Source organism: Podarcis filfolensis (genome assembly GCF_964270895.1).
Source record: "Podarcis filfolensis genome assembly, chromosome: 14".
Classification (NCBI taxonomy): Eukaryota; Metazoa; Chordata; class Lepidosauria; order Squamata; family Lacertidae; genus Podarcis; species Podarcis filfolensis.
This window is the reverse complement of record NC_139616.1, coordinates 43796515-43819070: the sequence shown is the minus strand read 5'-3', so window position 1 is coordinate 43819070 and position 22556 is coordinate 43796515. Positions and strand designations below refer to the sequence as shown.

General features: G+C 45.4%; 1 protein-coding gene across 5 annotated transcripts in view; it reads left to right on the top strand.

Moving 5' to 3' along the window:
• The window catches only part of LOC310749107 (multidrug resistance-associated protein 1-like), an 82759-nt gene that overhangs the window by 58105 nt on the left and 2098 nt on the right, over positions 1–22556 (top strand). For all 5 annotated transcript variants that reach the window (XM_083585568.1, XM_083585567.1, XM_083585566.1 and 2 more), the window contains 9 exons: positions 9172–9379; positions 10529–10839; positions 12815–13014; positions 14355–14481; positions 15579–15680; positions 16882–17028; positions 18194–18352; positions 20060–20226; positions 21438–21632. In XM_083585568.1, the coding sequence (XP_083441694.1) occupies positions 9172–9379; positions 10529–10839; positions 12815–13014; positions 14355–14481; positions 15579–15680; positions 16882–17028; positions 18194–18352; positions 20060–20226; positions 21438–21632 (1616 nt within the window). The remainder of the gene's footprint in view (positions 1–9171; positions 9380–10528; positions 10840–12814; positions 13015–14354; positions 14482–15578; positions 15681–16881; positions 17029–18193; positions 18353–20059; positions 20227–21437; positions 21633–22556) is intronic.

Sequence of the window (22556 nt, the reverse complement as noted above, 5' to 3'; positions counted from 1 at the left end):
ACACACAAACTGATGATGAGAGTAGCTTCAGTTCAAAAAATAAATACAGTCATACCTCAGGTTGAAGTTGCTTCAGGTTGAGCGCTTTCGGGTTGCGCTCCGCGGTGACCCGGAAGTAATGGAATGCGTTACTTCCGGGGTTTGCTGCATGCGCAGGCGCTCAAAATGACATCATGCGCGGAAGCAGCGAATCGCGACCTACACATGCGCAGACGTGGGTTGCCTTTACTTCAGGATGCAAACAGGGCTCCAGAACAGATCCCGTTCGTATCCAGAGGTACCACTGTAAATTAAAAGCCTTCCTCCATTGTTTTGCTGTTGGAGACACCCGGTTCTGAAGACAAGCATTGGAGTTTAGAGTCTCTGTTTGGGGGACCGTTTTTAAAGCTCTTAGCATCTGCTCATCCTGTTTTCAAGCCTTTGAGTGTGCCTAGCTAAGTTATACTGAGAGTAGACCCACTGGTATTAATGAACCTAAATTTGTCGTGCCCAATGATTTCTGTGGGTCTACTCTTGAGTAGGGCTAGCATTGGACACCACTGGAAGGGGTGGGTGGGAGGAAAAGAACTGCTGCCCAGCTCATCTGTGGCACCCTTTTAATTAGAGAGACTTTTCAGCCAACCAATTAATCAGTTGAACAGCACAGCCTTCATTATACGAGTGCAACTACTTTGAAGCCGTTTCGAGAGGACTTCCGGAGGCGGCGCGACCGGTAATGGCTGCCTTCTCCGAGTAAGGAGAAGGGAGCTCCGCTGTAAACGGGTCGTCCGCTACGGCGAAGCGGAGACCCATTCAGGAAAACCACAGGTGGCAGAAGCCTGTGGTCTCGGGACCCGGCGGGCGCCAGAAGCAGCCCCCAAAACGTTGAAGGGACCCCGTAAGGGGCTCCGGATCGCGGAGGGGGTAGCGGCGCTGTGGGTCGTTGCGCAAACAGCGAAGTGAAGCCGCATTGCTGTTGCCGGTCAGCGCTGTCCTTTCTTCCTGCAACTTTTCTGAACTTTGGAAACTACAACCCGTGAGTAAATTTGGACATTGAAAACTTTCTGAAACTTTTGTCAACTTTCTGAAACTTTTTGAGAACTTTATGAAACTTTTAAAACTTTTTTAAAAAGTTGAAATCTGGCTGAAAACGGAGTGAGGATAAGCAGGAAGCCCATCTCCCGCTATACTGAACTTTAAGCAAAGAGCAGGAGGAGTGGAGACAAAAAGTTATGCGTTAACTAAATGCTGGCACCCTGTTAAAGCAGTTTTCTGAGTGAAAGACTTTGAGCTATTGACTTTTGCTGGTCATATTCGGGGTGCACTGATATCCTTCTTCTGTGGCACCAGTGGATTACAAAATAAATAAGAATCTCTGGTGCTGGAGCTGCCTGGATGAGCACCAGTTTGCAACTTTGGATACATTGAATTCAGGTTTTGAAACATTCTGAGTTGGAACTGGATACTTTGAAACTGTTGCAGTCAAGGCACTGTAAGAAACACTGTTTTGCTTTAAGTTTTACTCTGCTAAAAATAATACATTGTGGAGGCGATAGACATGGATTTAAATTTATAAGTTTAACTTGGATTTGATCTTTTCCCTGAAGACGTATTAAGCTCCCTCTAGAGGATTTTGGACTTACAGCAGTGACTTTGTTTTACTTTCCCTTTCCCGGCCTCTGTTTGACTATTGCATCTGGGACTCTGCTTTCTCATGGGAACAACTTGGATTGACCTTGGATTACAGATAACTTTGGAATGAGTGGCGCAAGGAGAAGAGGAAGGACTAAACAAACAACTCTAACTTTATCTGCAGCCTCACAGCGTAGATCTTCTGTGCCGGCCTTGCCTTCCACTCTGCCTCCAGACATAGAGGCGGCCTCCCTAATACAGGCAGGGGAGGGTGAGACAGAGGAGCTGCACCTGGGAGATATGGCTTCAGGGACAAGTAGCTCTGTCTTGGAGAAAATTTTGGAGAAACTGGAGGCTCTGGACAAGAAGGCTGATTTGCATACAGCTAAAATTGAACAGAACACAGAAAGCTTGAATAAGCTGACTGGACAAGTTGCACAGAATGCCCAGTCTATTGGAGAATTAAAGGAGGCTGTAGGTGAAAATCGTAAACTGGCTGAAGATACTAGTCAAAGATTGGAAGAACTTGAGAAAGAAGTAAGACCACTAAGCAAACAAGTTGGAGAACATCAGATTTACTTTTTGATGACAGAACTGCGAAACAGGGAGACCAACTTGAGGATACGGTCAATACCAGAGGTGGAAGAAGATAATTTTATTGAATTTCTAACTAAGGAATTTGCCAAGTTTTGGAAGTTAGAGGAAAAAGACTTTAAAATTGTATCTGCTTTCAGGCTTGGCAGAGTCAGAAGGACAGAGAAGCCCAGAGATTGTTTGATAACACTGAGATCAAAGGAGGAAAGGGACAAGATTTTGGGCCTGCACTACGAAAAGTCACTAGACATTTTGGGCAAGAGAATTGAAATCTACAAGGACATTCCTAAGCAGTTGCTGGACCTTAGATCTAACTACACGGAATTGGCAAGACTGTTGAGAAGCAACGCAATTATCTTCAGGTGGGAGTTTCCACAAGGATTATCCTTTACCTACAGAGGGAGAAAGATCAAAATCAAAACAGTGGAAGATAGAGACAAGTTTTTGGGAGCACACGGAGAAGACCTCCACAAAGGACTTGGATTGCCAGCGCCAGAACTTCCAGGGGAGCCCGCCCCCTCGGATCCTCAAGGACCGGAGAACAAGGTACCACCCCAGAAAGAATAACCAGACCTATCCAGGATGTCTCTGCAGCTTTTGAGTTGGAACATAAATGGCTGTAACAGTCCCGAAAAAAGGTCTAAAATTTTTCATATTTTAAAAAAGGAACAATTGGACATTATATGCTTACAAGAAACACATGTGATTAGGCTCCATAGAAAGGTGTTAATAAATAAAAGGCTTGGTCAAGAATTCATATCATCGGATACAGTTAAAAAGAGAGGTGTAGTGATCTATGCAAAAGAGAGCCTTTCACCAAAATTTCTCTTTAAAGATGAAAGTGGAAGAATCCTCGCAATAGAAGTACAGTATCAAGGAGAAAAAATTTTGATATTAGGAATTTATGCTCCAAATGAAGGAAAATCGGATTTTTATAAGAAGTTGCACGAGATCATGCTGGATTATCTGGATTACAACAACGTCATCATGATGGGGGACATGAACGGGGTCGTATCAACAAATATGGATAAGTCACAGAACCAGAACATTACTAAAGAGGGAAGACTACCTAAGACCTTTTTTGAAATGACTGACAATATGGACTGGGTTGACATCTGGAGAGTTAGAAACCCCCTGGGAAGAGAAGGAACATTCTTTTCTGAAGCTCAACTGACTTGGACACGAATCGACCAAATATGGATAACTAGAAGTCTGGCACCTAAGGTGAGGAAGGTGGAAATCTGCCCCAAAACATGCTCCGACCATAACGCCTTGAGAATGGATATGACATTGATCCCAATCGGCTCCTTTAGATGGAAGATGAATGATGGCCTGTTTAGAGATCAAAGAATTGTAAAGAAGGCCCAAAAAACCTTAAAGGACTATTTTGAGATTAATTTGAACACTACGGTGGAAAAAAGAACTATCTGGGATGCAAGTAAAGCTGTGATGAGAGGGTTCTTGATTCAACAGAATTCCTTAAAGAAAAGACTGCAAAATGAAAAGAAAGACAAAATTCTGGAAAGTATCAAAGAGTTGGAGAAGAAGTTAAGATCTAACCCGAAGTCCCAACCGATTCTGAGAGAAATCAAACTTTATCAGGCGCAATATTCCAAGCTGATAAATCAGGAAATAGAATGGAAGATTAAAACAATGAAACAAAAAACTTTTGAATCGGCAAATAAATGTGGGAAACTGCTAGCTTGGCAGTTGAAAAGGAGACAAAGATTAAATACAGTAACAAACTTAGAGGTTGAAGGAAGGAACATTCAGAACCCGGGAGAGATTAGAAAGTGCTTCCAGAGGTATTTTAAAAAGTTATATACTCAAGGGCCACAAGATGAAATAGAGATTACACAATTTTTGGAGAGAAATGGATTAGCAAAGCTGTCAGAAGAAAATAGAACAATTTTAAATGGCAAAATAACACGACAAGAGATTGAACAGGCCATCTTGAGTCTGAAACAGGGCAAATCACCAGGGCCAGATGGACTGACCTCTAACTACTATAAGACATTGAAGGATTATTTGATACAACCTTTGTTGGAGGTCAGTAATGAAATAATGGAGGGGAAGAAGGCGCCTGAATCGTGGAAAGAAGCATTTATCACATTGATTCCAAAGTCAGAAACTGAAAAGACACAACTCAAGAATTACCGTCCCATCTCCCTTTTAAATGTGGATTACAAAATATTTGCAGATGTTTTGGCACGAAGATTTAAGAAAGTTTTAAGTGAGATAATCCATAAAGACCAGGCAGGCTTTCTCCCGGGCAGACATATGTTTACTAACACAAGGAACATCATAGACATATTGGAACTTTTACAAACAAACATAAACACTAAAGCAGTTTTAATTTTTATAGACGCGGAGAAAGCCTTTGACAACATTTCTTGGAAATTTATGAAGGGGAATTTAAAAGAAATGGGAGTGGGACGGGGGTTTGAGAACGGGATTGAGGCAATATATTCAGAACAAAAGGCTAAACTGATAGTTAACAATGTGGTTACAGAAGAGTTTAAAATTGAAAAAGGTACACGACAAGGCTGCCCGATCTCCCCATTATTGTTTATTTCGGTTCTGGAAGTGCTCCTGAATATGATTAGGGGGGACCGGTTGGTGGAAGGGATTCAGGTCGGAGCGAAACAATATAAACTTAAAGCTTTTGCAGATGACCTAGTTCTGACATTACAGGAGCCGGAGTCTAGTTTGAAAAGAGTACTACAACTGATTCAAAACTTTGGTCGAGTGGCAGGATTTAAGTTAAATAAGCAAAAAACTAAAGTTTTGGGGAAAAATATGACAGATATTGAGTTGGAACAGCTTCAGAAAGAGACAGAACTAAATGTGGTTAAAAAAGTTAAATACCTAGGGGTAAACATAACAGCAAAAAATCTGAGTTTATTTAAAGATAATTATGAAAAATGTTGGTCAGAGATTAAGAGAGACTTGGATAGTTGGTCAAGACTAAAACTTTCTTTGTTAGGCCGAATAGCTGCCATCAAGATGAATGTATTGCCAAAAATGTTATTTTTGTTTCAGACACTGCAGATTGTAGACAAGACAGAGTGCTTCCGGAAGTGGCAGAAAGATATTTCTAAATTTGTCTGGCAGGGCAAAAAGCCCAGAATCAAATTTAAAATATTAACAGATGCGAAAGAAAGAGGGGGCTTTGCCCTGCCAGATTTAAAGTTGTATTATGAAGCTGCAGCTTTCTGCTGGTTAAAAGATTGGTTACTTCTTGAAGATACGGATGTCTTGGATTTGGAAGGTTTTAATAATGCGTTTGGATGGCATGCATATTTATGGTATGATAAAGCTAAGATAAATAAGGCCTTCAAGAACCATATTGTCAGAAAATCAGTTTTTAATGTCTGGACAAAATATAAAGACTTACTGGAGAATAAAACTCCGAGGTGGCTGTCACCCCTGGAGGCTAAGGCTCGGAAAAGAGCCAATATGGAGGCCAACTGGCCAAAATATTGGGAGATAATAGGAAAGGATGGTGACAACTGGAAATTGCAGAGTTTAGAAAAGATGAGAGACAAAGTGCGAGACTGGTTACACTATGCTCAGATTAAAGAAGTGTTTAAAAATGACAAAAAGCTAGGATTCCAAGTGGAAAAGTCAAAGTTAGAAACTGAACTGTTAGAACCTAAGACTAAGGTACTTTCAAGAATGTATAACTTGCTGCTGAAATGGAACACACATGACGAAATGGTAAAATCAACAATGATAAAATGGGCGCAGGATATTGGGTATAATATTATGTTTGAAGATTGGGAAAGGTTGTGGACCTCTGGGCTGAACTTCACTGCATGTAATGCGTTGAAGGAAAATGTGATGAAAATGATGTATAGATGGTACATGACCCCTGTTAAACTGGCTAAAATATACCATTCGTCTGATAGCAAATGTTGGAAATGTAAGGAAAATGAAGGAACATTTTTTCACCTCTGGTGGACCTGCCCTAGAGTGAAGGCCTTTTGGGAGAAGATATATAATGAATTAAAAAAGGTGTTTAAATACACCTTTACTAAGAAATCAGAGGCCTTTCTCCTGGGTATTGTCGGCCAGAGTGTGTTAAAAGAGGACAGAACATTCTTTTTGTACGCAACAACAGCAGCAAGAATATTAATTGCCAAGAATTGGAAAACTCAGGAGCTACCTACTGTGGAAGAATGGCAGATGCAACTGATGGACTATATGCAATTAGCCGAGATGACCGGCAGAATTCGAGACCAGGGAGAAGAAAGGATGGAAGAAGACTGGAGGAAATTTAAGATTTATTTACAAAAATATTGTAATTTGGCTGAGTGCTGAATTGGATGCCAGTGCAGACAATTGTCTACCATTAAATTAGATTTAAGGCTGAATTATATGTCAAACCAAATTAAGATTATTAATTAAGATGAGTTAAATGATAATTTGTTTGAAATTAATTTAATAATGATGTAAGTGTATGCGGGAGGTGTGGGGGAGTCCCATGTAACAATTGAGAGATGTTAAATGGACAATGATAAGTGCTTATTTAATATATGCTTTATTTGAAAACTTTAATAAATATATTATAAAAAAAAAAAAAAATGAAGCCGTTTCGAGAGTTGTCCGACCCCAGAAATGTTTTAACTCTCCGGGTTGTTTTTGTGTTTTTTTCCCCTTTCTTTAAAAGATGCCACGAGCTTCTAGCTCGGCTCCTGGAGTCTGGAAGACCTGGAGTCCAGACATCTGGCCCCACTCCAAGTTTCCACTGTCAAGCGCAGGTCCTTAATTCCTGCGGGCCAAGGGCATGTGTATGTTTGTCTTTCCCTGATGGGAGGCCTGTGAACCAGGCTGCAGCTGCTGCTGCTTCTAAAGAAACACTTTTTCTTCAGCAGCCTAAATTTTTACAGTGGTACCTTGGTTTTCAAACAGAATGCGTTCCAGGAGTCCATTTGACTCCCAGAACCATTCAAAAACCAAAGTGCGGCTTCCGATTGGCTACAGGAGAGTCCTGCAGTCAATCAGAAGCTGTGCCGGACATTTGCCTTCCAAAAATCGTTTGAAAACTGGAATGCTCACTTCCGGGTTTCGATTGTTCGGGAGCCAATTTGTTCAGGAGCCCAAGGCATTCGGCTTCCAAGGTACGACTGTACATTTAATTGCACCTCACCTCTGGAGCTGCAGCCCAGTTCTGAAACATGGTGCAGTCTCACCTTGTTGGATCAACTGCAGATGATGATGATGATGATAATAATAATAATAATAATAATAATAATAATAATAATAATAATTTTTATTATATTTACCCTGCCCATCTGGCTGGGTTTCCCCAGACACTCTGGGCGGCTTCCAACAAAATACAGTGGTACCTCGGGTTAAGTACTTAATTCATACCGAAGGTCCGTTCTTAACCTGAAACTGTTCTTAACCTGAAGCACCGCTTTAGCTAATGGGGCCTCCCACTGTCGCTGTGCCACCGGAGCACAATTTCTGTTCTCATCCTGAAGCAAAGTTCTTAACCCAAGGAACTATTTCTGGGTTAGTGGAATCAGTAACCTGAAGCATCTGTAACCTGAAGTGTATGTAACCCGAGGTACCACTGTATTAAAATACAGTAGTCCGTCAAACATTAAAAGCTTCCCTAAACAGGGCTGCCTTCAGAGTCTGTTATAGAACAGGGGCAGACAGCCTGTTGCCCTCCAAAGTAGCCTTCTTTAATCGTGGGTCCACAGATGTTGCTGGACCACATATCCCACCATCTCTGCTCCTTTGGCCATGCTAGCCAGGGCTGATGGGAGTTGTAGTCCAGCAACATCTGGAGGGCAACATCTGGAGGTTGCCCATCCTTGCTCTCCTTGTGCGTTTGGGTCCTGGAGTTAGGAAAATGCTGCATGGTAATATGGGATATAATCTGGTGCTGGAGGGAAAGCTTTCCAGTTCAAGCCCCGTTGGAATAAACAGGCGCTATCTGCTTGCACAGCTTCTGTTTAAGTAAACGGGGATAGCACTGGAATATTTATTTTTATTATTAGTTTGTATACTGCCCTTTATCCTTAGATCTCAGGGCAGTTCACAATATTCTCCCCCAACCAACTATTTCCCATCCGTTAGGCGAGTCTTACCACCTTTAACAACACCTCTCACAGCTTTATGACTGAACCACCCCCAGTGTGATACTTTCAAGGCAAAGGCGTGTGGCCATTGCACTTGTCCTACTAGTCTTTTAAAGTTGCTTCTGAGGAGTTCTTAGCTGGTGGTGGAAGCAAAAAAGGGCCATTTGCTGTGATTTGTCCCTGCAATTTCATTATGATTGTCAAGTTTGATTTTTACATGGTTTTTAGACACCAGGGTAAGAAGAAATGGCACACAAACACACTTTAGTTATTAACTTTGTAAATAAGATTAATTACGGTAATTTGAAGCTTATATGGTTTCATACCAAGCCCAAGAACTACAAAATAAGTGGTTGGTTAGTATATGTTTTGCCACCGCCCGTCCCACTATATATATATGATGTTATGTGCTTTTTGTTGTTGTTGAGCACATTAATAACTCCCCCCCCCCAAAAAAGCACTCTGCTCTCTGGAAACAGGTCTTAGTGACACTTGGAGTGTGCTCTTCCTCCTTTTCCGGGTGTTAGAAATTGTAGCTCCAGGACCTTCCCGGCAGCTCTTCATGGGCTAGCACAAGTGCTGACTCGGTTTCCCCCTCGAACTTTGAGCCCGTCAGGGATTTGCACTCGGGTCCCGCCTGCGGGCTTCCCACAGCACCTGTCTGGGCAGCTGACGGCTCGACAGCACCCAGAGGGGTCGTGTCGGGATAAAGAAACCAAGTGAGGGGGGGCGTGGCGGGTTTAGACGACTAAGAAGCCTATGCAGAGCAAGGGGGCGAAGGATTTTGGCAGGGTGGGAGCGAATTAAGAGTCTTAAGTGGAGAGTTGCGTCCCAAGAGTGGTGTGCTAAGTCCGATTCCTTCTGTGTTTAGGTGAAGCCGGCTGTCTACTGGGAGTACATGAAAGCCATTGGACTCTGCATCACCTTCATGAGCATCTTCCTCTTTCTCTGCAACCACATAGCCTCGCTTGCTTCCAACTACTGGCTAAGCCTGTGGACGGACGACCCTGTTATCAATGGGACGCAGCAGCACACAGACCTCCGGCTGGGAGTGTACGGAGCGCTGGGAACGTCTCAAGGTCTGCATGCAATCTGTCTTGGTTTTCGTCGCCTTGCTCAGTTTATCCAACTCCTCTTGAAGGAGTTCCTCCACCTCCAGTTTGGGCCTGGCTTGCAGTCCTGATTTGGGGATTCTCATAGGTGGTAGGGATGCAGGAAGCTGCCTTAAGACAAGCAGACCATTGGTCCATCAAGCTCAGTTCAATACTGCCTGGCAGCTGCATTCTAGGGACCTCCTGCTAACAATCGGATGCTCTGCCCCTGAACTACAGCTGTTCCCTTGTCTGGCTGGCCACGGTGAGGTCAGGAGGCAGGGATGGATGGTCCTTTGGCCTGATCCAGAAGGGCTCCTGTCACGTGCTCGTGTTCACTGCCTGCAGTAGCAATCCTGCTGGTTTCCTCCTCCCCTTGTTTGTGGGGCCTAGAATAGGGTGCCTTTGTACGTAAGTCAGCAACCTCGAATAGGCGTCAAGGGAGTTGCCCTGGGCCTCCTGGCAGGAGCACCCTTTGCTTGAGGACACGGCGACACTTGATTCTGTTTGGCAACGTTTCTCCAAGCTTTTCCAAGAGCTCAGTGGCTGGCAAGGGTTCAGTCCAGGTCGTGGCTCCGAAAGATCACAGACAGGAGGGAAGCTGGGGTCGGGCTGCTTCCTGGCTTTCTTCTGCAGAGAATGGTAAACCCTTTTGAAAGAAGTACATTCTGAGTTGGGGATTCCAGTGGTCTGGGAGGCGGAAGGGCTTAGCCCAAGTTCTAGCTCCTCCTCGGGGCACAACCAGTTTGCTGGCACTGGGTGCTGAGCCGAGGGGCACCACAACAATAACAGAATGGAAGGCAAAAGATGGATGCCCCCCATTTACTGCCTGTGCCTCTCTCCTCTCCCCACCCCCCTCACACATGCACCCCTTAAACCTTAGACCGTCCCACAGTCTCTCAGGACATGCCCGTCTTTATTCAGCTCCTTGCAGAAAAGAAATTCAAGGCAAACACAAAATGTGGAACCCATCAGAAGAAAATCCTTCAGCGGAACTGGGGGGTAGTTTTCGACAGTGGTAGGCTCCGTTCGCGAGCCCGCTGTGTTAATAAGGTCTTCAGTCCGTTCATTCATAAGCAAAGTTGAAGGGAAAGACACTGTCACTTAGGGATGTTTTTTGTGCCTGTCTCCCTAAAGGTATTGCCGTGTTTGGCTACTCCATGGCTGTTTCGATTGGAGGGATATTTGCTTCCCGCCGTCTCCACGTCAACTTGCTCCACAACATTCTGCGGTGCCCCATGAGCTTCTTTGAGCGGACGCCCAGCGGGAATTTGGTGAACCGGTTTTCCAAAGAAATCGACACCATTGACTCCATCATCCCCCAGATCATCAAGATGTTCATGGGCTCCATGTTTAACGTCATTGGGGCCTGCATCATTATCCTCCTGGCCACGCCAGTGGCTGCTGTGGTCATTCCTCCCCTGGGATTCATCTACTTCTTTGTACAGGTACGCAAAGCTCTTGTCCCTGGTTCCAGCTCTGCCTCAGACTCTCCCTTAGCCAAGCTGGTTCTTGGTGAGACCGTGTTAGAAAACTCCGCAATTGGCTGCTGCTTCAAGCAGGAATCTTCATTCAGTCCTTTAAGCCAGTGTTTCTCAAATGTTGGTCCCCACCAGTCGTTGTTGAACTACAACCCCCAGCATCCCTGACCACCGGTCCTGCTAGCTAGGGATGATGGGAGTTGTAGTCCAGAGCATCATGAAGACACCAGGTTGGTGTGGCATAGCAGTGGGTGCCACTCCTTCTAATATAATCACAACCCCTCTTGGTGCGCTCTTCCATCAAAGAATAAGCTGGCAACACTTACTCCAGACATTCGCTGTATGTGTTTCTCCATCACCCCTTTTAGGAGGTTTGCTGTTCATTAACCAAGTGACCAAAGCTTCTCAGATTGCTTATTTGGTGAAGGAACCAAATAAGAGTCTGCTGGGCAGGCACAAGGTACTTCTTGGCAGAACCAGTCTTGGATCAGTGACTGCTCAACTTAAATATACAAAGCAGGATATCAAAAATAGATGGACAGATGTCAAAGTGCTGCAAGCAAATAAACAAAATCTAACTACAGTGGTACCTTGGTTTCCGAATGTAATCCGTTCTGGAAGACCGTTCAAGTTCTGAAACATTTGAAAACCGAAAACTCAATAGCCGACAGCTGGGCCTCTTGACCTTGCACTTGGCGGAAGCTGTGTGGCATCTTTGACTTCCGAGGTGTCTTCAAAAACCAAAGCATTTACTTCCGGGTTTACGGCGTTCAAAAACCGAAATGATCGTCAACGGAGGCGTTCGAAAACTGAGGTACCACTGTATAATTAAAATTAATAGTTCCCAGAGTCAGTTTAGTTATGGTGGTGATTTTCTTCCGTAATCATATAACCAGGCAGAGGGCCTTCTCAGTAGTCATGCCTGCCCTGTGGAACGCCCTCTCGTCATATGTCAAGCAAATAAACAACTATCTGACTTTTAGAAGACATCTGAAGGCAGCTCTGTGTAGGAACATGTTTCATGTTTTATTATGTTCTTACATTTGTTGGAAGCCACCCATTGCAGCTGGGGCGACCCATTCAGATGGGCAGAAGATAACTCCTACTCTTAGTTCATTTGCTAGAGGCCTCCATATTTCTGTTTCCTCGCTTGGCCAGTTCATTGTGCCTGCAGCTGCTTCTCCATCATGGAGGAGTTCCAGCTCCATCTTGGAAGCACACCGTCTGGCTTCTAGGGTTAAAATAGTTTATGTAGAGGTCCTTTCCCAAAAGGCAGCTAGCATCCTTCGTATTTATCGATGCCAGAGATACAAATTCACCATTCTGCTTCCCCATCCCCATGCACAGAGACAGCAGGAAATTTAATCCTCGCTTAAACGGCAGGATGAACGGGTGCAGAATTGAAGCGGGTTTCCTGTTGTGGTAGTGAAGCAGTGCGTGTTTGTTGCATGCAGCGCAGTTTCCAGTCTGCTGCAGTTCAGCTTCTGACAACATTATGCATCTTTGTGTCTGCTGCAGCAAAACGTCACATCATTGACTATGTCATATATTACACATTTCATTGCAGCATTACATTATTCCACACCCAGTCATTTCAGTGCATGGGTCATTCATGTCAGTGCAGGGGGAACACAGTGCAAATGGGTGAGGTCGGGAAAGTCAGCGTTTATATATAGTTTATGGGCTGAAAAGCAGCAGCTGCAGCAGCTAAGAGGGATCATATTCCCTGGATTGATTTGCATTCCAGACACAGGACAGTTTCCACTCCTGTTTCCGTCAGGATTCCCTGACATCTCCAGCTACAGCTCCCAATCATCCATGAGTATTGGCCACACTGGGAGGGGCTGGTGGGAGTTGTAGTTCGCATTGGCTATCGGGAGCAAAGTGGGTGCGAGCGGCCTCTTACCCATCACCTTGATTTCTCTGACCTGCCCCTTTCCAGCGCTTCTACGTAGCCACTTCCCGCCAGCTGAAGCGCCTGGAGTCGGTCAGCCGTTCCCCGGTCTACTCCCACTTCAACGAGACGCTGCTGGGGGTCAGCGTCATCCGAGCCTTCGAAGAGCAGAAGCGCTTCATAAAGCAGAGCGACGTGAAGGTGGACGAAAACCAAAAAGCTTACTACCCAAGCATCGTCGCCAACAGGTAGGTGGACGACCCAAGGAGGGTTGGGTTTGAGTTAAAGAAATCTTTCCCCTGCTACCAGTCTGTATGAGTACAGTGGTACCTCGGGTTAAGAACCTAATTCATTCTGGAGGTCCGTTCTTAACCTGAAACTGTTCTTAACCTGAGGTACCACTTTAGCTAATGGGGCCTCCTTCTGCTGCTGTGCTGCCGCTGCACGATTTCTGTTCTCATCCTGAAGCAAAGTTCTTAACCTGAGGTACTATTTGTGGGTTAGCGGAGTCTGTAACCTGAAGCGTCTGTAACCTGAAGCTTCTGTATCCCGAGGTACCACTGTACCTGGGGGATTTCATACACATTGGTCCTTCAGCTCCAACAACACTCCGTTGGAGTTGGTTCAGAATTTGAGGCCCTCTGCTGGACGTTTGTGGAGGCGAGCAGAATCGTTCCTGAGTCCCAAACTCCAATCCCTAGTTAAAATTGGGGCACCTTGAGCCTGTCAGCTGGTCCTGAGGACCTGTTTCTTAAGTTTTGACCAGCTTTTAATTCCCTGTGCAAACTTTTCACAACCAACTACCTGCCCATGTACACTAGTGGCCAAAATTGTGGAAACCTTTCGGGAAAAGTGTATTTTCAAGGTTTGATGGCTCGTAACACTTTTTTTGGAGTAATACCATAAAATTATGTATCAGTGGAAAGATAATTTAATGAAGAATGTAATGCAAGAATGTTTGTTTAATTATCTGTATTCTATAAATGTTATAGCCAAATAACGAGAGAGCCAATCAGGTGTCATCTTGTTTTGGCAATGATGGCTCATAACACCACTTTTTTAAACTTCACTTTGCCCATGTGGTTTACTGCTGGTTGGCTCCTGACACCCATCATCTGAAGACCACTGCCCTGTCCTCACTTGATGCACCAAATAAAGCAGGTTTTTGCCCACAGGAGCTCATGGCACTGTAAACCCCCTGGTCTCTTTAAACCAGAAAGATTAATATGGCTGCATTTGCAGAATGATCAATTCCAAAGGGCGTCGATGGGCTTTAAAATTCTGCCCTCATCTGCTGGATGATCACCAGGAAATGCTTGATCCAAGCCTGCATTGCATTCTTCATTAAATTATCTTTCCATTGATATATAATTTTATGGCATTACTCCAAAAAAAAAAAGTGTTGTTATGAGCCATCAAATCTTTTTCCAAAAGGTTTCCACAATTTTGACCACCAGTGTATACTGCTCCCCCTGTTTCTCTCTTCCCCCTGCCCTGCAGGGATCTCTCTCTCTCTCCCCCCTGTCCTCATGCAGGTGGCCTGCAAGGGCCTGGTGGGTATTAAAAGAAGCCCCCTCTTTCCTTCCAGGTGGCTTGCAGTCCGGCTGGAGTACGTTGGGAACTTCATCGTCCTTTTCGCCTCTCTCTTCGCCGTCATTGCCCGCAATAGCCTGAGCCCTGGACTGGTTGGGCTCTCCATCTCCTATTCGCTGCAGGTAGCTCACAGAAAACAGGCTGGGCTTGCTTTTGGAGCAGGAGCCTAATAATCTTTTTAAGAAAACCTTTTTGAGGGGTGCACTTCTTCATACTTGGTGGGTAAGCGTTTTGTAAAGCTATATAGATAATTCAGCAAGGAGAGAATTGTGCTTTTTAGGTAGCATTTAGCGAAAGGTTAGGAGATGTTAAGGGAGCAATCCTGTTACTTTCTGGGGAGGCAACTGAGGGTGCTGTAGGCCCCCTCTTCTGCAAGAAAGTGAGGTCAATCGCTGGAGGCAGTCTCAGTGTGGCGGAGGCAGGCTGTATACAAGGAGGCAGTGGATCCATAGAATCTATGCAGTCTCGTTCCCTTGGCCCTAGTACAGGAATTGGCCCTCCAGATGTTGCTAGGACTACAACTCCCATCACCCCCCACCAACATGGTTAGGGATGATGGATGCTGTAGTCCATAACATCTGAAGGTTCTTCATTGCTGCCCTAAAACCATGGCACTCATTGAGCTGGCATGGTTAATCTGTGGGCAGGGGTGAGGAAAAATAAGCCCCCAGACCCCCTTCCCCACCACCACCTGACCTGGCAGGGGGCTTTGGATTCAACAGTAGCTCCACTGTGGAATTTCTCTTCTTCATCCCCGGCCGCCCAGGTAAGATACTTGTGTTAAAAAGATAGTACCTGCAATAAAACAATTCCAGCCCCCAAACGAGGAGCTGTTCTGTCTATGCTCTGAGTCTGAGAATTAACATTCAGACATGAGGTCCTTCCTCTTGCAATTCTGAAATTCTGCTTGATCTGAGCCTCTCTCTCTTGCTTTTTCTGCATGTGCAGATTGGCTCTTAACTCTATAAACAAAGACAGCATGCCTGAGACCACCTCAGCCCTGCTTGTTAAACAAGGCAGTGCTTCATGAAGATGTAGGCTTTTTAATGGTTTGCCAAAACCTCCTCGGCTTCAAAATTTTCACCCGGAGATAGAGGAGGCGATAACATCTGAAACAATACACGAGTCCTCAAGCGTGTTCAGCAGGCAGAACTTGAATGGGTAGTTTGCTGGGATGTATGCAAAACACATATTTGGGGCCTCTGTTTGTTTTTGTTAGATTACCACTTACTTGAATTGGTTGGTTCGCATGTCCTCCGAGATGGAAACAAACATTGTTGCTGTGGAAAGAGTCAAAGAATACTCTGAGAAGGAGAAAGAGGTAAGTTTAAGACTGCTCCTCTGGCTGCAGTTTTGAGGGCGCATTGTAAGTCTGTAGGTTACCCAGGTACAGGGATCTGCATTTCCTGATGGTCACCCAGCAAATGAGGGCTGAATTGATGCTCTTTAGAATTGATCGTTCTGCAGATGCAGCCATATTCGTCCTTATGCTTTAAAGAGGCCACGGGATTTACAGTGGCGTGAACTCTGCTTTATTTGGCGCATCAAGTGGGGACCGGGCAATGGTCTTCAGATGATGGGTGTCAGGAGCCAGCAGTAAGTCACATGGACAAAGTGTAGTTAACTTTATTGGAAAAACAGGATCTGCACAGGGGTGACATTTAGAAACCACCTGAAGGCAGCCCTGCACAGGGAAGATATTAATGGTTGATGCTTTATTGTGTTTTTTAGTGGCTGGGGCAACCCAGTCAGATTTGGCTCCAGGTTGCTATGCCAGAGGACTGGGGATGATATGGTGATATAAAATACTGGTAAACTGGTTGGGGATAATTCAAATGGAAATTCCCAGGTGTCCAAAAAAAGAAGACGACTATTTATGTATGCCACTACTGCGGCCACTACTGAGGTCCTAACTAAAGAAGAACGGCAACTGATGGAATATGTGCAGCTTGCAGACAATATATAGAATAAGAAAACAAGAAGAAAATACATTTAGAGAAGATTGGAAAATGTTTATTGAATATATGGGAGGGATTTGTGTACACTTAAAAACGCTGGCAGCATTAAGATCAATTCAACAGTGTAAATAAGTTTTGATGGATGTAATAATGGAATACTGAATGGTTTGGTTTATGTAAAGTATGCAGGGATTTATGATATGCAAAATGAACCATGAAAGGAGAAGAAGGGAAGTCACTGAATAGTGGAATAGCTGCCCTGCTAAGTCAGACCAGAGGTGCATCTTGAGTAGCATCCTGGTTTTCTGCTGTGGCTCTGGGAAGCTCACAAGCAGGGCAGGAAGCGTGAGACTCTTAATCTCTGGGTCACAGGTTTGAGCCCCACATTGGGCAAAAGATTCCTGCATTGGAGGGGTTTGGACTAGATGTTTATTGTGGTCCCTTCCAACTGCATTCTACGGTCATGGATGATGGGAGGTGGTTCTCCCCCATGCTATTGGGGTCTACTAGGTGGCACATCAGAGGCTAATAATGGAAGCTTCTGGCTTTTTTTCTTCCTCTCAGGCAGAGTGGACCATTAAGCAAACGGCCCCACCAAGCAACTGGCCCCACGAAGGCAAGGTGGAGTTCAAAGGCTATGGCCTTCGCTACAGGGACAACATGGATTTGGTCCTGAGGGACATCAACATCACCATAGATGGAGGAGAAAAAGTGAGTGCCGGGACCCATTAATGGACACTGAAGCCGGGGGGGGGGGGGAGTTAAGAAGGTAGAGAAGGTGCTCTTGTAGGAAAGGGGAGGAGGGAGGGAAGTGGAACCTCTACAAAGCCTTTAATGGCTCAGGGCCGCAGTATCTCAAGGACCACCTCTCCGCATATGAACAGTGCCTGACACTGCATTCATCATCTAAGGCCCTTCTTCCTGCACCTCCTCCATGTGACGTCTGGAGGGTGGCAACACAAGAACAGGGCCTTCTCTGTAGTGGCTCTCCATCTGTGGAATGCTCTCCCCAGGGAAGTTCACCTGGCGCCTTCGTTGTGTATCTTTAGGTGCCAGGCAAAAACAGTTCCTCTTCAACCAGACCTTGGTCTGATTTAAAAATCTATGGCCTTTCAAAGGTGTTTGCGGGAGGGTTTTGTTTTACTGTAAATATTTTTGTGTTTTCATTCTGCATTTAATGTGGTAAACCGCCCTGTGATCTCCGGGCAACGTATATAAATTTAATAAATAAAGGAAGAGCTGAGGCTGAAAAGAAGCTGTGTGGAAGGGAAAGCTGGAAAGGCAGAATTTGTGGGAGGTGAGAGGAGACAATAAAGGAGCCTTGATCAAGAAGAGTATCCAAGAGAGAGGGGTTTTTTTAGGGCTGCCTGGCATGTTACTTTCTGAAGATGTGAAGGACACACACACACACACACTCGCCCATTGCCTTTCCGTGTTTCAGGCAACTTGAAACTTAAAACAGCAGTTTCAAGGCTGGATGTTCTGTTTTCCAAGACTCCTGTGTGCCAAGGAGTCCACAAAGCAGGGCTGGGGAACCTGTGGTCTTTCAGCTGTTGTGTGGTACTCTTCTCCCATCAGCAAGGATGATGCAAACTGCATTTCAGCATCCGGCTCGGCCGCAGGTGTTCCCTGGCCATGCCATAACAAAGGCAGTGTCTTTTCCGCTTTGCAGAGCTGCAGAGCTTCCCAAGCAGAGCTTGCTAGTCCAGGTTTCTTAAAAGAAGTCTCTTCCTTCCTCAGTCTGGAGGGGATGGGCAGGAAGATCCCCTTCAGATACTGCCTGCATCCTTCATCCTCTTGGCTCCAGCCTTGCTTTCGAGAACTAAGAGCATCGTGGTTCCTTTCCCCCCCCACCCCCTTCTGCCCTTCTCAATAGGTGGGCATCGTTGGAAGAACGGGAGCTGGAAAGTCGTCCCTCACTCTCGGCTTGTTCCGCATCAACGAGGCAGCTGAAGGGGAGATTCTCATTGATGGGATTAACATTGCAAAGATTGGGCTCCATGACCTTCGCTTCAAGGTCACGATTATCCCCCAGGTAAGCGGGAATCTCTGCTCATGCCCACAATTTGACTATTTCGTTAGGAGCCATGCTTTCTAACTCCTTTGGCCATGTTCACTGCTGATACCACCTCGTTACAGGCTTGAGTCCACGGATCTTAATGGGTGCCTGGTTTTATTTGCTTTCTACATGCATATGCAGCTTCTCTGCCAAAGCACTTCAGGTGGTGCCAAGAGAGAGAACGCAAACGTAGAGGGGAAGCAAATATTTGCAAGGCCATGTCAGATGGCTGATCAAGGCGGTTTCGGGAGGGAGTTGGTCTTTGCTGGCATGAGCAAAGGGCAAGCCCAGCTTTTGTGTTGGCTCAGATACGTTCTTGATGAATTTACTTTCAAAGTGTCTCTGAAGTTGCTCTGTAGATGGAGGGTGGAGCCCCATTTTTTTGCACACATGTAAGGGGCAGGTAGGGACGCAGGTGGCGCTGTGGGTTAAACCATAGAGCCTAGGACTTGCCGATCAGAAGGTCAGCAGTTCGAATCCCCATGACAGAGTGAGCTCCCGTTGCTCGGTCCCTGCCCCTGCCAACCTAGCAGTTCGAAAGCACATCAAAGTGCAAGTAGATAAATAGGTACCACTCTGGCGGGAAGGTAAACGGCGTTTCCGTGCACTGCTCTGGTTCGCCAGAAGCGGCTTAGTCATGCTGGCCACATGACCCGGAAGCTGTACGCCGGCTCCCTCGGCCAGTAAAGCGAGATGAGCGCCACAACCCCAGAGTCGGCCATGACTGGACCTAATGGTCAGGGGTCCCTGTACCTTTACCTTTTTAAGGGGCAGGTGAGCCTCATCAACCTGGGAAGGAAGCCCATCAGGAGAAAGAAAACTCTGGTCCTAACCTCTGCTGCCTTGCAGGATATCTTTGGGGAAGAGAAGAAGGCTAAGGCGTATACCCTACACAAGCCTGGAGTTGGTTGGACGGCGCCTTGTACGCTTCCTTCCCGCAACTCCTGCATCCATGCTGTTGCCAAACATCTTGCTCTGCTTTCCTTTGGGCTGAGAGGGGAGTCTTGTCGTCTGGGCAGCCCAGGACCCCCATTCACACTGCCCCGGCTTGCATCATGGGGAGGTCTCTTCGGTGCTGCAAGCGCAGCAGTTTGACTTCACTCCCAGAGGCGCACTCCACTGTCTTATCGAGACAGACGGGTGCCAACAGGATGAACCTAAGAGGAGATTAAACTTGTGCCTACAAAGGAATGCTCTAGTATCTGTTTGCTCACTTTGTTTTTTCTTAAAGTGCAAATGTGCACATTAATTTCTGAAAGGATTTGGACGCACAACCGGTGGCCTCTCGTTCCTACAGTACACCCATGTTGCATTCTTGTTAGTGTGTAACCCACTGGTCCCATGGACATGACCTTTGCTGAGATCTGCCCAGTCTTGCTGCCGAGACTGATTTCTAGATACCCAGGCAGGAAGGAGGCCTCTTGGAGGGCACTTCGCTTGTGGCTCAAGCGTTTCATGTTTCCTGCATTGCGTGTAGGTAGAGAGAGGAAATGGGGTTCTGACTCCCATCAGCCCCTCTCTGAACGACCAGCGGTCAGGGAGCATGGGAGTTGTAGGCCAGCAGCGTTTTGAGGGCACCATGTTGTCTACCTCTGTTGTAGACTATTCCGCACACCTACCTTAGTGGAAATTTCTGAAATGTGCAGTGCAGACCTGATTGATGGCTTTCTGTTCTCCAAACAGGACCCCATCTTGTTTTCTGGCTCCCTGCGCATGAATCTGGACCCTTTCGACCAATACTCCGATGAAGACGTCTGGACGTCTTTGGAACTCGCTCACTTGAAAAACTTTGTCTCGGCACTCCCTGATAAACTCAACCACGAGTGTTCCGAAGGAGGAGAGAACCTCAGGTATTGTACAGTTTCTGCCCCTTTTTATTTTCCTTTCAAATCCTGTTATCTTAGGTTTCCCCAGCTGTTCGTTGGACTACAACTCCCATCATCCCTAACTAGCAGGACCAGTGGTCAGGGATGATGGGAGTTGTAGTCCAACAACAGCTGGGGACCCAAGATTGAGAAACACTGAGCTACAGCATTAACCTCTTTGTGCCGTTCTGGAACCCTGAGCATCCATGTGTGCAAGTCTGGCTGAGGGTAGCAACGTTTGGATACCCTTCTCACTCTCACTTCTTTTAAAACCAAGTCCCACACTGTAAAAAAAAAAACCCTAACCTCTCAGTGCAAAACCCACATTTTGTCCACATAATATGTTGTAGGGGCACACTCCCTTGGGCTGTAAAAGAGTCCTCACTTTAGGAGCATTGGGTGAGGACATGTAATTGCACAAAAAGCAATATTAGAAACGGAAACTCAAGCTGCCTTAGCGAGTCACATGGAACCCTGTGAGAGCTGACTCCTCATTTTGTGTGTCTGTGCTTAAGTCTAATACAGTCGTACCTCGGCTCCCGAACGCCTTAGGAGTAGAATGTTCCAGCTCCCGAGCGATAGAAAACTGGAAGTGAGTGTTCTGGTTTTCAAACATTCTTTAGGAAGCTGAACGTCCGACGGAGCATCCGCAGCTTCCAATTGGCTGCAGGAGCTTCTTACAGCCAATCATAAGCCGTGCTTTGGTTTCCGAACGTTTCAGAAGTCAAATTGACTTACGGAACAGATTCTGTTCAACTTTCAAGGTACGACTGTACTGGAATCCAAATCAAACCGAAATCTTGCGAAATCTGGTTCTTAGGGTTTTGCTTGGCTTTTTAACAGAGGATCTATTTGGTAGTTTTCCTTATGATCATAGAATGCAGGTTTCTGCCTCCTGTTGGACATAGAATAGTAAGGAATGTTAGATATTTTTCGAAAGAGACTGTTGAATTGAGTTGTGCAGTAGCTTTTAAATAAGCTGTTTAGATTTTGTTTTTTTACAAGGTTGGCCTTTTCTGGGTCCCAGATCATGGGTGCACATTTGCTTTTTCTTTGCAAAATAAAAGTGAAAGTGGCTAATTCAAGTATGATCTTTAAAAACATGATTAATTAGCTATTTGGCCCTTAAACGGACTGTTGTTAGAGATTCAATTTTTAAATTTTTTGTGTTTTTGTGTTTTACTTTCTTTCTCCAGTGTTGGGCAGCGACAGCTGGTGTGCCTTGCTCGAGCCTTGCTTCGGAAATCCAAAATCCTGGTTTTAGATGAAGCTACAGCAGCCGTGGATCTTGAAACAGATGACCTCATACAGTCAACAATCCGGACGCAGTTTGAGGGCTGCACAGTCCTAACGATAGCACACCGGTTGAACACAATTATGGACTATACACGGTAAAAGTGGATGAACCATGCGAGTATCTGAGGAGAAGGGAGTTTGGAAAGGCTCTTTTGTGTTAGCTTCTGTGTTGTATACATCTCTCTTTCTCCTTTTTAAAAAAACAAAACAAAAAAGCAACCCATTTGTGTTCTTTCATCCCTGCTTTACTGAAACCTCTGCTGTTGTTTAAAACTGCCATTTTGCTCCCAGTGTACCTCCAGGCTTGCTTTACTCAAACTATTTATGTTGTTTTAAACAGTCACCATTTTCCTCTCAGTGTTCTTCCCTTCCAGCTGTACTCAAACTTCTCCCTTTTTCATACCTCAGCTGCCTCGTGTGAGAGGATATAGATGAAATTATTATTATTATTATTATTATTATTATTATTATTATTATTATTATTATTATATTTATTTATTTATACTCCATCCCTCTGGCTAAGTTTCCCCAGCTACTCTGGGCAGCTTCCAACAGAATATTAAAAGCACAATAAACCATCAAACATTAAAAACTTCCCTAAACAGGGCTGCCTTCAGATGTCTTCTAAAAGTCAGACACAAACACAAAAAAAAGTACAGTGGTACCTCGGGTTAAGTACTTAATTCATTCCGGAGGTCTGTACTTAACCTGAAACTGTTCTTAACCTGAAGCACCACTTTAGCTAATGGGGCCTCCCGCTGCCGCCATGCCGCCGGAGCACGATTCTGTTCTCATCCTGAAGCAAAGTTCTTAACCCGAGGTTATTTCTGGGTTAGCGGAGTCTGTAACTTGAAGGGTATGTAACTTGAAGCGTCTGTAACCCGAGGTACCACTGTAGTTGTTTATTTTCTTGACATCTGATGGGAGGGCGTTCCACAGGGTGGGTGCCACCACCGAGAAGGCCCTCTGCCTGGTTCCCTGTAACCTCACTTCTCACAGTGGATGGGGTGGAGGTGAAA